Source organism: Cydia strobilella, chromosome 27 (genome assembly GCF_947568885.1).
Source record: "Cydia strobilella chromosome 27, ilCydStro3.1, whole genome shotgun sequence".
Lineage (NCBI taxonomy): Eukaryota > Metazoa > Arthropoda > Insecta > Lepidoptera > Tortricidae > Cydia > Cydia strobilella.
In genome coordinates, this window is record NC_086067.1 from 5,753,915 (window position 1) to 5,770,799 (window position 16,885).

The following is a 16,885-nucleotide window of genomic DNA, read 5'->3' on the forward strand; positions in this document are numbered from 1 at the left end:
CCGCAAGTTTGAGAAAATGCTCCTCCCAGGATATCGGCTTCCTAGGCCAGGTCCCTACTGGCTAGGCCGAATTGTCTGATTGTCAGGTGTAAAATTTTACCAGGTATATGGTTCATGTGGGACAAAAGAAATGTAATCCATTGTAAATTTGTGGTCAGTGCCTCTAGTCCTCGTGGAATGCGCTGCAGCCATCGAGGCCCGCGGCGCCGTGGACGGCATCTACCGCCTGTCCGGGGGCTCCGGCCTCACGCAGCGCCTGCGCGCGGCCTTCGACGGCGGCGAGGCCCCCGCGCTGCCCCAGGACCCGCACGCCACGGCCTCCTTGCTCAAGATGTACTTCAGGTGAGTCCAAAACGCTACCAGTACTTCCGGTTCGAACACCATCTTGATAGTAGCCTCGTGATTAATTCCTTTGTTTTTTGCTCATTAATATTGTTTAAAGTGTAATATCGATAGCTTTATTATACAATAATCTAATGTGGTAGTGTGCAGTGAATGGAGAATTAATCTCAAAGCGTGTTTAACCACCATTTTGGAGTCAACGGCCGGTAGTCCACGTGCTTCTCGTAAAATCCAACTATCGGTTTTACGAGACAACTACAACAACCACCGAACAGCGTCGTGCTCTAAGAGCATTTATTTTGTTCCTACCCTTTTACGTGACATTGGCTACGGGCAACACCGCCCTCAAGTCCATCAAGAAAAGAAAGAAAACGCTACTTATGTTCGGTATTTAACCCTTATAATAATATATAATTAATCCATGTTTTTTTTTTAGCCCGAAAATAAGGTCGTGTGATTCGGTAACATGTGCTTTCGGTAGGTAAATAAAAAACCCTCTTTACGTTCAGTATTCTCTGCTATTGCTTCGGGCGTCTTACATGGATTCATATACCGAGACATCGTTGATGTACCTACGTAAGTGAAACGTTATTAGAATCATACAGACGTTCGGCTTGTATAAGTCCAGTCGCCATCGGATATATCGAAACGGCTAAGTTGCGCTTTCACGTCTTGATCATAGTAGTTTTGTTCTCATATTTGTGAATACCGAACCCCAGTACCCGCATAGTAAAGCCATCGAAGCTACATATTCTGTGAAAATTTCAACTGTCTAGCTACCACGATTCATTCTGGTGACAGACAGACGGACAGCGGATTCTTAGTAATAGGTCCCCGTTTTTACCCTTTGGATACGGAACCCTAAAGAGTATTATTTTTAATTTCAGAGAGCTACCTAACCCACTGTGCACGTACCAGCTATATGAAAGTTTCGTCTCCGCCGTACAGACAGAAGAATCCAAGCGGCTGAAAGCTGTCAGAGACGTGGTGGTCAAACTACCACCGCCACATTACAGGTCAGTACAGGTCGATCAGCTGGCGCGAATGGAATGAAAGAGTGAATGAAAATATCTATGTGTGTATCAATTTAACCAATAAAATGGTTGCTCTGACTGTATCAGGTATGAACCGAAAGCGGAACCAGATGTTTCAAATTCAGTTTATCGGAACCAGAAACTGAATCGGAACCAAAATCGGAACCGAAACCAGTATCGGAACTTCAGTCAGTACTGTCTGAAGGTACACATTACGCAACACAACACATACGAATAGGTATTTTTAATTCAATAACACGCATAAAATAAAACAACTAACTAGTGCAGCACGTGGCAAGCGGGGAGATGAGAGAATGACAGGTATAAACCTGTTTGTTTTTGATGTACGCCGCTCATGTCCCGCCGCCGCGCTAAATTTCGACACCCGTTTTTTTTTTATTGGTTCAAAAAATTACACAGCATTACAGTAGGTACTAATGCACTGCGAAATTTAGGACAGAAAGTAATACATACAAACAAAGGTACGGTATACAATCTGGAACTGGGTATGACAAATTAATTTTATATATCAGTACACAAATTCAAAGAAACGAGGTATATACACATAATAAAACAATATACAAAAGAAATATTAATAACTAACTGAGGACGGACGGTATAAGTTGAGATTAAAAAGTAACGGAACCGGAACCGAAACGGATGTGTAATACCAATCGGAAGTTCCGACTTAACGGAACCGGAGCTCCGTAACATCCCTAGACTGTATACCGATACAGGTGTCACACACTCGTACAATGATAGTTTCGTTCATTTCCTTTCGTGAATCGACCTGTAGTTTGAAAATCTTACCCCACTAATGATGAATTACGACAATAATAGAAATTGGGTCTGTGATCAAAGAGGATATAATAGGATAGAGCGGTACTGTCATAGTAAATTTTGTAACCTCAGTAAATTCAGTGCCATCTATCGAAACACTTTAAAACTAAAAATGAAGATTTATAATAATTTTTTTTTTTTTTTTTTTTTTTTATTGAGAAACAAACAGTCTTAAAGTAAACATAAGCAACTTAGCTAATAGCTACAAATTGATTTTTTATAGACCTATAGTTTCCTAATTCACATATAGAGGTACAATTAAAGAGTAATGATAAATAGTGCAAACTTGTAGTACCTAGTAGTTGTACATAATCAAAACAATAGTATACCAACTAATACAATAGCATATAAATGTATAAACAAGAGAAAAGACTTATACTTACACTTTTCACTTAGACTTAGACTTAAATTACTAAGATTACTTAAATTACTAAGGTTGCTTGCAACATTTCACCCTTATTTTAATAAAGAATATACAGTTCTTTTAAACAAGCCTAATGAACTGCTAAACAAATCTGCGTCCATACACTTTTCATTGTACTGCCTACACGCGCGCCCAATATACGAATGCCGTGCGTGTTTTGTTCTGCTGTTAGGAATGCTAAATAATGCCTTACTGCGACAACTACGTTCATTCCTACGGGGGACACGAAAGCAAATTTTATGTAATAAATCGGGGGCATCTACCACATTATTAATAATTTTGAATAAAAATGCTAAATCTGTACAGGACCGTCTAAGTGAAAGTGGCTGGATATTATGATGTGTAGCCGAGGAAGCGTAATTTACATAGTTACGACCCACTCGAAATTCCAGTGCTTTAACGAATTTTTTCTGGAGTCTTTCAATTCGGGTCTTATGGACATTAAAGAGAGGATTCCACACTACAGAAGCAAATTCCAATCTACTGCGAACGTAACTATTATAAAGAAGTTTATAAGTGAGAGGTCTTCGAAAAGGTTTTGCTACACGAAGAACGAAACCCAGTAGTTTGTATGCTTTGTTTAAAATATGATCTATATGAGGGTTAAACGTTAGTTTTGCATCCATTAACACCCCTAGGTCACGTATAATATGTTGTCGTGTTAGAGTACTGCCGCACAGCCGGTAACTGAATACAATGGGATCCCTTTTCCGAGTGAAAGTAATAACTGAACATTTGTCACTATTTAAAAACAGATTATTTTCAATACAAAATGTTTCAAAACTAGTTAGATCATCCTGCAGTAGGGCACAGTCAGCGTCTGTTTCAATGACTCGAAATATTTTAGTATCATCAGCGTATAAAAGAGCTTTCGAATTTGTCAGACACTCCGTGATATCATTTATATATAATATAAATAATAATGGACCCAAATGGGACCCTTGAGGGACACCTGAGGTGGTTATTTTGAAAGCCGATGAAAAACCTCCGAGTACAACACTTTGGGACCTATTTTCAATATAAGATTTCACCCATCGAAAAAGATCCCCATGGATGCCAAGGTTCCAGAGTTTCACCAGAAGCGTATTGTAAGAAATTTTGTCGAACGCTTTGGCGAAGTCTGTGTAGACTGCATCGACTTGATGCTTATTATCCATTGCATCTCGTATGACTTCACTAAAAGACAAAAGATTACTCTCCACACTTCGACCCCTGTAAAACCCGTGCTGACTCGGATTGATATGACGCCGTACAGCGTATGATAATTGATCAGTGACAATTTTTTCCAATATTTTACCGAATTGGCACAACTTAGAGATAGGCCTATATTTTTCGACGTCCTGGCTTATAGAACCCTTGGGTATAGGTGTAATCCACGCCGTTTTCCAGATTTGCGGAACCTTTCCCTCCTTGATAGACTGCTGAAATAATTTGGTGACCGGAACCACCAAAATGCCAGCACATTTTCTAATAAGTAAAGGATGTATACGATCAGGTCCTGCGCCTTTATTTATATCTACAGATTTCAGATACTTAAGGACCATTTCATTTGTTAACATAATTGTACTGAAGTTAAAAACTGGCTTTGGCGGTGGATCCAGACAGTCGATGTCCAGAGGTGGCAAGGTGGAATTTTCAAAGACTGACTGGAAATGATCACTGAACATATTACAAATATTTTCACCGTCTGATGCTGAAACACCCTTGTAATTCATTGTTTGAGGTATGCCTTTATTAGACATTGAAGACTTAATAAATTTCCAAAAATGTTTTACATGTGAATTTATCTTATCCTCGGAACTTTCTATATAATTTTTATAACACTCATTTTCTATTTTTTCAGCTCTTTTTCTTAAAATTTTAAAACTTTCATAATCTAACGGGTTACCATAACATTTCCATAATTTATGATATTTTCTTTTTTCTTTCAAAATCTTTCTTAAAGACCTACTATGCCATACAGGATAATTTGCACACGAGTTTCTAGAATAATGGCAAGGTACGTGTTTATCTATTAAGGTATATAACAAATTATTAAACTTGTTTACGCAACCTTCGATATTTAAATTATTGAAAAATGTGTCCCAATCTATATTTAATAGGTCGCTGTTAATATCATCATAGTTTGCTGAATAGAATTTATATATAAGGGTTTTAGCAGGTTTAATTGGCGCAGTATAATTAAGTTTTAGGTTTAAAAATAATGCAGCATGGTGTATATCCTCTGGAGTTAAAGGAATATTACACCTAGTGACTGTACAAAGCTCGTTACTAAATATGAGGTCAAGGACACGGTTATTGACATTAACAATGTTATTAAATTGATTTAGATTACTGAGTGCCATAAAATCATGTACAAATTGGACTATAACATTACTAGAGTTATTTAGGGATATAACTCCGGAGCCACCTCCTAACCATTCAGCATGGGAGATGTTGAAGTCCCCTGTGATAAGGAATACATCATCAGGGTGATCAAAAATAAGTCGAGAAGTTATGTCAAAAAATGATTCTACAGCATCTTTATGGTTAGATCCGTGCGGAATATATACGCATGCGATATTTAAGTATCTACGCTGAGAATTATTGTGATCATTACTAATAGGGAGCGATATCCAAACACACTCTGCGTGCGCGGGGGCGGGGGGCGGGGGGAGGGGCAGGGCCAGGCGCGGCGCAGCGGCAGCAGGTCGCGGCGCGCCGCCACCAGCACGCCCCCGCCACGCGCAGCGCCGCTGTCGACCTCCGACCGGTCGCACCTATATACTATGTATCTTTCGTCAACATATTCTCTATCATAAAAATTCGAGGTCAGCCAGGATTCAGTGATACAGATAAAATCGTAATCGGCCAGGGCAACTTGTGAAAAGAAACTATGCGATTTAGTTCGTAGTCCCCGTACGTTTTGATAATAACCGTTTAATAGCTTATCCGTCACTGTAGATAAAATTTATTTATTTGCATTATTTTAAAAATAAGAACATAGCATAGGCGTATATATGTACTGTGTGTAGCTATTAACAGCAGTCGCATAAAGGCACCATTATAGTACAAGGCAGTTGAGGCATTACAAAATAATACGATACAAAAACATATATATTGTTTATTGACAGATAAAGTATTTGCGATATGGCGGCGGGCGTATGTAAGTACGGGTACATATAAAGCGTTGAGGTAACGACAGAATTCATAATAATGAGACGCGCATGTAGGTATGTTCATAATAGCCGTAAGCAAATAGATGAAAAATGATGTTACTTGTGCTAAATAGACGAGAAGTACTTTGGCAGTCATTTGTAAAGACAAAGGGCAACAACAGAGTATATAATGATCATATTCACATGCATACATGTACATACTGATATAATATAAAAGTCACTTTAACTTTAATAGATCCGAATCATTATTTATCGCGACGATTCTAGACGTGTCGGTCTTACGTATGAGGATCTTACAATCGCGAGTCCAAAGGTATGCATACTGGAGCTCAGCTTTCCTTTCCCTGGCGCGTTTTAAAAGCAGTTTATTTGCCGGCGTGAGGTGATAATACGATAAAATGTATTTAAATATGTATAAATGATTTTTTTATTTGCATTAATTATTTTTATATGATTTTGACCCATGTTCTTTTACTGATATGCGTTAAAATTGTTAAATAACAAACGGAACCGTCAACGCTCTCTATACGAGCGTAGGCCGAAGGTAGTGGCGCCATCTGATCGAGAATCAAATTTTCGTGGATTTTCGAGGCACGTTTTTTCCTTAGACTGTATCCATCTATTACAGAGATATCTCTGCTGTGTTCAAACGATTTTTTTAAATGTGTTTAAGGTTAAAATAATTTATTTGTAATTTTCCAGAACGCTAGCGTACCTGATGCGTCACCTCCGCCGCGTGTCGCTACTAGGAGACGTGACCGGCATGACGGCGCGCAACATGGCCATCGTGTGGGCGCCCAACCTGCTCCGCTCTCCCCGCCCGCAGCACGCCCTACAACACGTCTCTGTGCAGGTGAGCCTTGTGAACATGTACAACGCTAGCGTACCTGATGCGTCGCCTCCGCCGCGTGTCGCTACTAGGAGACGTGACCGGCATGACGGCGCGCAACATGGCCATCGTGTGGGCGCCCAACCTGCTCCGCTCTCCCCGCCCGCAGCACGCCCTACAACACGTCTCTGTGCAGGTGAGCCTTGTGAACATGTACAACGCTAGCGTACCTGATGCGTCGCCTCCGCCGCGTGTCGCTACTAGGAGACGTGACCGGCATGACGGCGCGCAACATGGCCATCGTGTGGGCGCCCAACCTGCTCCGCTCTCCCCGCCCGCAGCACGCCCTACAACACGTCTCTGTGCAGGTGAGCCTTGTGAACATGTACAACGCTAGCGTACCTGATGCGTCACCTCCGCCGCGTGTCGCTACTAGGAGACGTGACCGGCATGACGGCGCGCAACATGGCCATCGTGTGGGCGCCCAACCTGCTCCGCTCTCCCCGCCCGCAGCACGCCCTACAACACGTCTCTGTGCAGGTGAGCCTTGTGAACATGTACAACGCTAGCGTACCTGATGCGTCACCTCCGCCGCGTGTCGCTACTAGGAGACGTGACCGGCATGACGGCGCGCAACATGGCCATCGTGTGGGCGCCCAACCTGCTCCGCTCTCCCCGCCCGCAGCACGCCCTACAACACGTCTCTGTGCAGGTGAGCCTTGTGAACATGTACAACGCTAGCGTACCTGATGCGTCACCTCCGCCGCGTGTCGCTACTAGGAGACGTGACCGGCATGACGGCGCGCAACATGGCCATCGTGTGGGCGCCCAACCTGCTCCGCTCTCCCCGCCCGCAGCACGCCCTACAACACGTCTCTGTGCAGGTGAGCCTTGTGAACATGTACAACGCTAGCGTACCTGATGCGTCGCCTCCGCCGCGTGTCGCTACTAGGAGACGTGACCGGCATGACGGCGCGCAACATGGCCATCGTGTGGGCGCCCAACCTGCTCCGCTCTCCCCGCCCGCAGCACGCCCTACAACACGTCTCTGTGCAGGTGAGCCTTGTGAACATGTACAACGCTAGCGTACCTGATGCGTCACCTCCGCCGCGTGTCGCTACTAGGAGACGTGACCGGCATGACGGCGCGCAACATGGCCATCGTGTGGGCGCCCAACCTGCTCCGCTCTCCCCGCCCGCAGCACGCCCTACAACACGTCTCTGTGCAGGTGAGCCTTGTGAACATGTACAACGCTAGCGTACATGATGCGTCACCTCCGCCGCGTGTCGCTACTAGGAGACGTGACCGGCATGACGGCGCGCAACATGGCCATCGTGTGGGCGCCCAACCTGCTCCGCTCTCCCCGCCCGCAGCACGCCCTACAACACGTCTCTGTGCAGGTGAGCCTTGTGAACATGTACAACGCTAGCGTACCTGATGCGTCACCTCCGCCGCGTGTCGCTACTAGGAGACGTGACCGGCATGACGGCGCGCAACATGGCCATCGTGTGGGCGCCCAACCTGCTCCGCTCTCCCCGCCCGCAGCACGCCCTACAACACGTCTCTGTGCAGGTGAGCCTTGTGAACATGTACAACGCTAGCGTACCTGATGCGTCACCTCCGCCGCGTGTCGCTACTAGGAGACGTGACCGGCATGACGGCGCGCAACATGGCCATCGTGTGGGCGCCCAACCTGCTCCGCTCTCCCCGCCCGCAGCACGCCCTACAACACGTCTCTGTGCAGGTGAGCCTTGTGAACATGTACAACGCTAGCGTACCTGATGCGTCACCTCCGCCGCGTGTCGCTACTAGGAGACGTGACCGGCATGACGGCGCGCAACATGGCCATCGTGTGGGCGCCCAACCTGCTCCGCTCTCCCCGCCCGCAGCACGCCCTACAACACGTCTCTGTGCAGGTGAGCCTTGTGAACATGTACAACGCTAGCGTACCTGATGCGTCACCTCCGCCGCGTGTCGCTACTAGGAGACGTGACCGGCATGACGGCGCGCAACATGGCCATCGTGTGGGCGCCCAACCTGCTCCGCTCTCCCCGCCCGCAGCACGCCCTACAACACGTCTCTGTGCAGGTGAGCCTTGTGAACATGTACAACGCTAGCGTACCTGATGCGTCACCTCCGCCGCGTGTCGCTACTAGGAGACGTGACCGGCATGACGGCGCGCAACATGGCCATCGTGTGGGCGCCCAACCTGCTCCGCTCTCCCCGCCCGCAGCACGCCCTACAACACGTCTCTGTGCAGGTGAGCCTTGTGAACATGTACAACGCTAGCGTACCTGATGCGTCACCTCCGCCGCGTGTCGCTACTAGGAGACGTGACCGGCATGACGGCGCGCAACATGGCCATCGTGTGGGCGCCCAACCTGCTCCGCTCTCCCCGCCCGCAGCACGCCCTACAACACGTCTCTGTGCAGGTGAGCCTTGTGAACATGTACAACGCTAGCGTACCTGATGCGTCACCTCCGCCGCGTGTCGCTACTAGGAGACGTGACCGGCATGACGGCGCGCAACATGGCCATCGTGTGGGCGCCCAACCTGCTCCGCTCTCCCCGCCCGCAGCACGCCCTACAACACGTCTCTGTGCAGGTGAGCCTTGTGAACATGTACAACGCTAGCGTACCTGATGCGTCGCCTCCGCCGCGTGTCGCTACTAGGAGACGTGACCGGCATGACGGCGCGCAACATGGCCATCGTGTGGGCGCCCAACCTGCTCCGCTCTCCCCGCCCGCAGCACGCCCTACAACACGTCTCTGTGCAGGTGAGCCTTGTGAACATGTACAACGCTAGCGTACCTGATGCGTCACCTCCGCCGCGTGTCGCTACTAGGAGACGTGACCGGCATGACGGCGCGCAACATGGCCATCGTGTGGGCGCCCAACCTGCTCCGCTCTCCCCGCCCGCAGCACGCCCTACAACACGTCTCTGTGCAGGTGAGCCTTGTGAACATGTACAACGCTAGCGTACATGATGCGTCACCTCCGCCGCGTGTCGCTACTAGGAGACGTGACCGGCATGACGGCGCGCAACATGGCCATCGTGTGGGCGCCCAACCTGCTCCGCTCTCCCCGCCCGCAGCACGCCCTACAACACGTCTCTGTGCAGGTGAGCCTTGTGAACATGTACAACGCTAGCGTACCTGATGCGTCACCTCCGCCGCGTGTCGCTACTAGGAGACGTGACCGGCATGACGGCGCGCAACATGGCCATCGTGTGGGCGCCCAACCTGCTCCGCTCTCCCCGCCCGCAGCACGCCCTACAACACGTCTCTGTGCAGGTGAGCCTTGTGAACATGTACAACGCTAGCGTACCTGATGCGTCACCTCCGCCGCGTGTCGCTACTAGGAGACGTGACCGGCATGACGGCGCGCAACATGGCCATCGTGTGGGCGCCCAACCTGCTCCGCTCTCCCCGCCCGCAGCACGCCCTACAACACGTCTCTGTGCAGGTGAGCCTTGTGAACATGTACAACGCTAGCGTACCTGATGCGTCACCTCCGCCGCGTGTCGCTACTAGGAGACGTGACCGGCATGACGGCGCGCAACATGGCCATCGTGTGGGCGCCCAACCTGCTCCGCTCTCCCCGCCCGCAGCACGCCCTACAACACGTCTCTGTGCAGGTGAGCCTTGTGAACATGTACAACGCTAGCGTACCTGATGCGTCACCTCCGCCGCGTGTCGCTACTAGGAGACGTGACCGGCATGACGGCGCGCAACATGGCCATCGTGTGGGCGCCCAACCTGCTCCGCTCTCCCCGCCCGCAGCACGCCCTACAACACGTCTCTGTGCAGGTGAGCCTTGTGAACATGTACAACGCTAGCGTACCTGATGCGTCACCTCCGCCGCGTGTCGCTACTAGGAGACGTGACCGGCATGACGGCGCGCAACATGGCCATCGTGTGGGCGCCCAACCTGCTCCGCTCTCCCCGCCCGCAGCACGCCCTACAACACGTCTCTGTGCAGGTGAGCCTTGTGAACATGTACAACGCTAGCGTACCTGATGCGTCACCTCCGCCGCGTGTCGCTACTAGGAGACGTGACCGGCATGACGGCGCGCAACATGGCCATCGTGTGGGCGCCCAACCTGCTCCGCTCTCCCCGCCCGCAGCACGCCCTACAACACGTCTCTGTGCAGGTGAGCCTTGTGAACATGTACAACGCTAGCGTACCTGATGCGTCACCTCCGCCGCGTGTCGCTACTAGGAGACGTGACCGGCATGACGGCGCGCAACATGGCCGTCGTGTGGGCGCCCAACCTGCTCCGCTCTCCCCGCCCGCAGCACGCCCTACAACACGTCTCTGTGCAGGTGAGCCTTGTGAACATGTACAACGCTAGCGTACCTGATGCGTCACCTCCGCCGCGTGTCGCTACTAGGAGACGTGACCGGCATGACGGCGCGCAACATGGCCATCGTGTGGGCGCCCAACCTGCTCCGCTCTCCCCGCCCGCAGCACGCCCTACAACACGTCTCTGTGCAGGTGAGCCTTGTGAACATGTACAACGCTAGCGTACCTGATGCGTCACCTCCGCCGCGTGTCGCTACTAGGAGACGTGACCGGCATGACGGCGCGCAACATGGCCATCGTGTGGGCGCCCAACCTGCTCCGCTCTCCCCGCCCGCAGCACGCCCTACAACACGTCTCTGTGCAGGTGAGCCTTGTGAACATGTACAACGCTAGCGTACCTGATGCGTCACCTCCGCCGCGTGTCGCTACTAGGAGACGTGACCGGCATGACGGCGCGCAACATGGCCATCGTGTGGGCGCCCAACCTGCTCCGCTCTCCCCGCCCGCAGCACGCCCTACAACACGTCTCTGTGCAGGTGAGCCTTGTGAACATGTACAACGCTAGCGTACCTGATGCGTCACCTCCGCCGCGTGTCGCTACTAGGAGACGTGACCGGCATGACGGCGCGCAACATGGCCATCGTGTGGGCGCCCAACCTGCTCCGCTCTCCCCGCCCGCAGCACGCCCTACAACACGTCTCTGTGCAGGTGAGCCTTGTGAACATGTACAACGCTAGCGTACCTGATGCGTCGCCTCCGCCGCGTGTCGCTACTAGGAGACGTGACCGGCATGACGGCGCGCAACATGGCCATCGTGTGGGCGCCCAACCTGCTCCGCTCTCCCCGCCCGCAGCACGCCCTACAACACGTCTCTGTGCAGGTGAGCCTTGTGAACATGTACAACGCTAGCGTACCTGATGCGTCACCTCCGCCGCGTGTCGCTACTAGGAGACGTGACCGGCATGACGGCGCGCAACATGGCCATCGTGTGGGCGCCCAACCTGCTCCGCTCTCCCCGCCCGCAGCACGCCCTACAACACGTCTCTGTGCAGGTGAGCCTTGTGAACATGTACAACGCTAGCGTACCTGATGCGTCACCTCCGCCGCGTGTCGCTACTAGGAGACGTGACCGGCATGACGGCGCGCAACATGGCCATCGTGTGGGCGCCCAACCTGCTCCGCTCTCCCCGCCCGCAGCACGCCCTACAACACGTCTCTGTGCAGGTGAGCCTTGTGAACATGTACAACGCTAGCGTACCTGATGCGTCACCTCCGCCGCGTGTCGCTACTAGGAGACGTGACCGGCATGACGGCGCGCAACATGGCCATCGTGTGGGCGCCCAACCTGCTCCGCTCTCCCCGCCCGCAGCACGCCCTACAACACGTCTCTGTGCAGGTGAGCCTTGTGAACATGTACAACGCTAGCGTACATGATGCGTCACCTCCGCCGCGTGTCGCTACTAGGAGACGTGACCGGCATGACGGCGCGCAACATGGCCATCGTGTGGGCGCCCAACCTGCTCCGCTCTCCCCGCCCGCAGCACGCCCTACAACACGTCTCTGTGCAGGTACCCAATATGTAGTTATAAAAAATAAAATAAATAAAATAAAATCACTTTATTTCAGACAATAGTCCATATACAAAATTATGCTATTATCTAACTTAAACTAAGAGTTGCTTCAGTCCCCATATGAATAGTCTTATATTTATTCTATATTAATTTTACGATTACTGTCACGTATATGGGGCATTTTCTATGAAAAGGGACCTTATTGTTGATGGCGCTTACGCCGCACAGCGTCGCGCGGCATTGTATTTATATCGGATCATCGTTTATAATGGCGTTAGCGCCATCGACAATAAGGTACCTTTTTATAGAAAATACCACATATGTTTTACATTTTGTTCTCGCTATGGTGAACGGATGACCAGTAACGAAAAATGGGGCTGTGCAGGCTCTCGGAGACGGTCTTAAGTATTCGATTGTCTGAGTTATCCATCTGTAAAGGTACCTGGTGATCAGCGCTTACGTCATTATTAACAACGCTTCTAAACGTAAGGTGCCTTTACCCGTGTAACGTCCAGGGACCGGACAACCCTTTCCGCGATAAAACCCTTTCAATGGGCGACACTTAATCACGGCTAACACATTGAAAGACTTTCCCTATTGAACTGCAAGCCCATTCATACCCTTACCTTTGACTAACCCTTACCGAAGAGCTAACCAAAAATAAGGTTAGCTCTTAATAAGGGTTACCCTTATCTTTAAGCGCTTTTTATAAAGGTTTCCCTTTGCGTGAAAGAAACAGGATTAGTATATATCTACGGTAGTGTATGAAAAGGAAAGAAAATACGTGTCTAGTCAAAGAACGCCGCCGTCGCCGCCGACAATCGCTCGGATTCGAAGTAATGTGTGCTTTATGAACAAGGTAGACGACTTAAATTAACACGCTTATATGCTAAAAGGGAAGCCCTTTATAAGGCTAACCCTTATAAGCAATATGCAAGGTGTTGGTGAGCGGATGATAAGGGTTTTGTAAGGGTATCTGGGCTACCGATTACTCAAATGTGGTAGCTTTATATAAGGGTTTTTAAAAGCAAAACAAAGGGTTTCGTCTGGCAAAGGGTATGGTGAGTTAAGTCTTATGCAATACCCTTATAAAACCCCGATAAGGGATAGCGGGCCGGTCCCTGGGGGAACTTCGATGTGACAGACACGCGCAGATACACACGTTAAAATATTATCAGTCGCAATCTTGCTAGAGTTAGAAACATTTTTTTTATCGATATCGATAGTTGGGTAATGGAAAAAAAAAACAGTCCACCAAATAAAAAAAATATTTAATAAAAAAAATTACTTGAGGGTTTTATAAAATTATATAGAATCAGATGCAATTTCTTCTTCGAAATCTACGCCAGTACACGCAGCAGCAAATGGCATTTTATTTGATTTGTGATATTGATAGGAGTAGATAATCATTAATTTCTCAACCTTCTCTGAGAGTAAACAGTTTCGTCATTCAAAGCCATTTATGTATACTGTTAAATTATGTATACTAATTGTATCTGTTTCTATATAATTTTATACAAACCTCATTTTTTTTTTATATATTGTTTTTCTTTGGTTGACCATCTTTTTCTTCTATAACCCAACGATATTTTATCGATATCGATAAAAAAATGTTTCTACCTCCTAGTAACATTGCGACAGTCTTTCTTTTTTGGCTCTGACTATTATTAACACCCCAGTTTTCGCATTTAAAAACTAAAGGACAATATTGTGTTAAATTTCAAAATAGCAAATAACTAATTGGAAAGTCATAGTTGGTTCAAAGTATCGTATTGTATAAATCAAGGAATATATTTGTTACAAATCGAGGACCTTCTTTTTGAAGTCAATCTAAATTATGTTTTTTTTTTTTCATTACAGGCGGTGGTTACGGAATTCCTGATTTGTTACGCGGAGGAACTTTTCGCCGAAGAGCAAGATTGGGATTCCGGACCGGAGTCGTTAAATTCGGTAAGTTGATTTTCTATGAGATATTGTTTAGGTCTCTCAAGAGGAAAATGGAAACTAGAGTAATTTATTTTTAGACATAACTATATTGTTACCAGTCGGTACAAGGGCTTAAGAGTAAGTGCTTAAAACTAAAATCCTATGCTAATAAATTGAAGAGCGCCGTAGCGCCGACGGGTTTGCGGCGAGGTTTGTATCAGGCGCAAGAATTCTTCAGGCATTCTTCAACATATATATATGTTAATAGTATGGTACTTGAAGTACTCAGACTGCGGGAATCAGCCAATAGCAATCGCCGATCAGTTTATAATAATAATAAAAAATTCAAAGTCAAGTCCACCACCCAACATAAGGAAACAATTCAAAATTTGCATTTGATTATTTTGCCACACATGTGGGTAAAATGCAACTTTCTTATCAGTTTTTGAACAATCAAGAGGGTATTTACCAGCTGGGGCCCATTTCTCGAACGATATTAGACTAATATTATTAGTGTATTGCTATGGAAACTCATACAATTTGACAGTTCGTGGACTAATAATATTAGTATAGGGACCGTGCGCGTTGGAGGGTCTGCCATCTTGTGGCCTGAATCGGAACCATAAAGCCACGCCAAAGCAAGTGCTGCCATCTTGTGGGCTACTTTGGAAGCATAAACTACACATTTAAGCCTCGCGCCAAAAATCTGACGTCTCCTGTGCTGCCCCCTACAGTTTATGCACGCTCCCTATAATACCTTTCGAGAAATGGGCCCCTGGTGTGGTGAAAATACCTAACTATTTTTTGTCTATTCACTTTTTGGATTTTTTCTAAATGGCGGAGCAATGGAGGTCCGCAAGGTCTACAGCTCACAGAATCGGGTTCCCCTCATCTGGCAGAATATTATTTGTCAGAAATACACTTCGAATAACACGTATCGCAGAAAACTTTTCGTCGAATGATACTTTAGCATAAATATATACTTGCCATAATAGTCATTTCGCATAATATTCATTTGGCAGAATTTTCTAAGTGGGTTAGGTTAGGGTTTTCTGCCAAATAATATTATGCAAAAGTAAATTCTGCAAAGTAATATTATGCGAAAAGCAGTATGCCAAAAGTATTTTTTCCAAGTAACATTAATAACATTATGCAGTACAAAAATATGTCAAAAAACTTTCTGCAACACAATAGGGAACCCACAGAACCACTAGTATAAATTGATTTTGTATTTCAAATTTAAAGTTTGATTCTAAACTGTGATTTTGTATTTGTTCAGGAGCAGTTGGAGCATGTCGAGTTGAGAGGTCACGACTCATGCCGACGTCCGAAGAGTTTACCGCTCAATCCGCCTACTAAATTACTCAGGTATGTATTACAGATGAAGTGCATAATTTTCTATCGTACTTTCTCGGAAACGTTCGTATTTGCAAAGTGGATATAATAGGATAGAGCGGTACTGTCATAGTAAATCTAGTAGCCATAGTAAATCACTGCCATCTATCGACACACGATTAAAACTAAAAATGAAGATATATACAAATACCATAAACTGTATTTAATTTGCGTTAATTCTTTTTATATGATTTTGATCCTTGTTTTTTCACTGATATGCGTTAAAATTGTTAAATAACAAACGAAACCGTCAACGCCATCTATCCGAGAGTAGGCCAAAGGTAGTGGCGCCCTCTGATCGAGAATCAAATTTTCTTGATTTTCGAGGCACGTTTTTTCCTTAGACTGTATCCATCTGATACGGAGTTGTATCTATCTTTGGTATTTGTAACCTTAGTACTTTTTGTACGGAGACTGACTGAAATAGCAACACACGTTCGTACGTTTCAGTGAAAATACGATGGAAAATAAATATGCACTATATTTTGTACGTGTTTTAATGTTTGTGACAAAATCGATTTGAAACTATTTAATTTATATGCACTTGAAAATGGATACCCTCCAAACATGGATAGTTAACATAAACAAGGACAGGAAAGATGCAAATGTCACATCTGAGACCACCCGGGACAGAGCGTCCTGAATTGTTTATTTTATAAAACACAGTACATATAATGTGGGGGATGGTGTCTCCCGGTAAGCAATATTTTAGCCTGTTATATCGTGTTGTCCCTCAGCCTGGAGGAGGCCCGTCGCCGCGAGAAGTGCACGTCGACGGTGTCTCCCCCCCGCCTGCCGCCGCCCTCCGGCGCCATCGCGGCCGCCGCGCGCGCCGGCCCACAGCTGCGGCCCGCGGGACATCTGCGGCCCAAGTATATCGAGGTACCCACCAACACCAATACTGCCGCCGCCCTCCGGCGCCATCGCGGCCGCCGCGCGCGCCGGCCCACAGCTGCGGCCCGCGGGACATCTGCGGCCCAAGTATATCGAGGTACCCACCAACACCAATACTGCCGCCGCCCTCCGGCGCCATCGCGGCCGCCGCGCGCGCCGGCCCACAGC

General features: G+C 47.8%; 1 protein-coding gene across 1 annotated transcript in view; it reads left to right on the forward strand.

Moving 5' to 3' along the window:
* LOC134753543 (GTPase-activating protein CdGAPr-like) overlaps window positions 1-16,885 on the forward strand; it is a 78,354-nt gene that overhangs the window by 33,665 nt on the left and 27,804 nt on the right. The window contains exons 12-17 of the mRNA XM_063689453.1: window positions 159-342; window positions 1,230-1,358; window positions 6,501-6,651; window positions 14,363-14,452; window positions 15,708-15,796; window positions 16,561-16,705. Of these exons, the coding sequence (XP_063545523.1) occupies window positions 159-342; window positions 1,230-1,358; window positions 6,501-6,651; window positions 14,363-14,452; window positions 15,708-15,796; window positions 16,561-16,705 (788 nt within the window). The remainder of the gene's footprint in view (window positions 1-158; window positions 343-1,229; window positions 1,359-6,500; window positions 6,652-14,362; window positions 14,453-15,707; window positions 15,797-16,560; window positions 16,706-16,885) is intronic.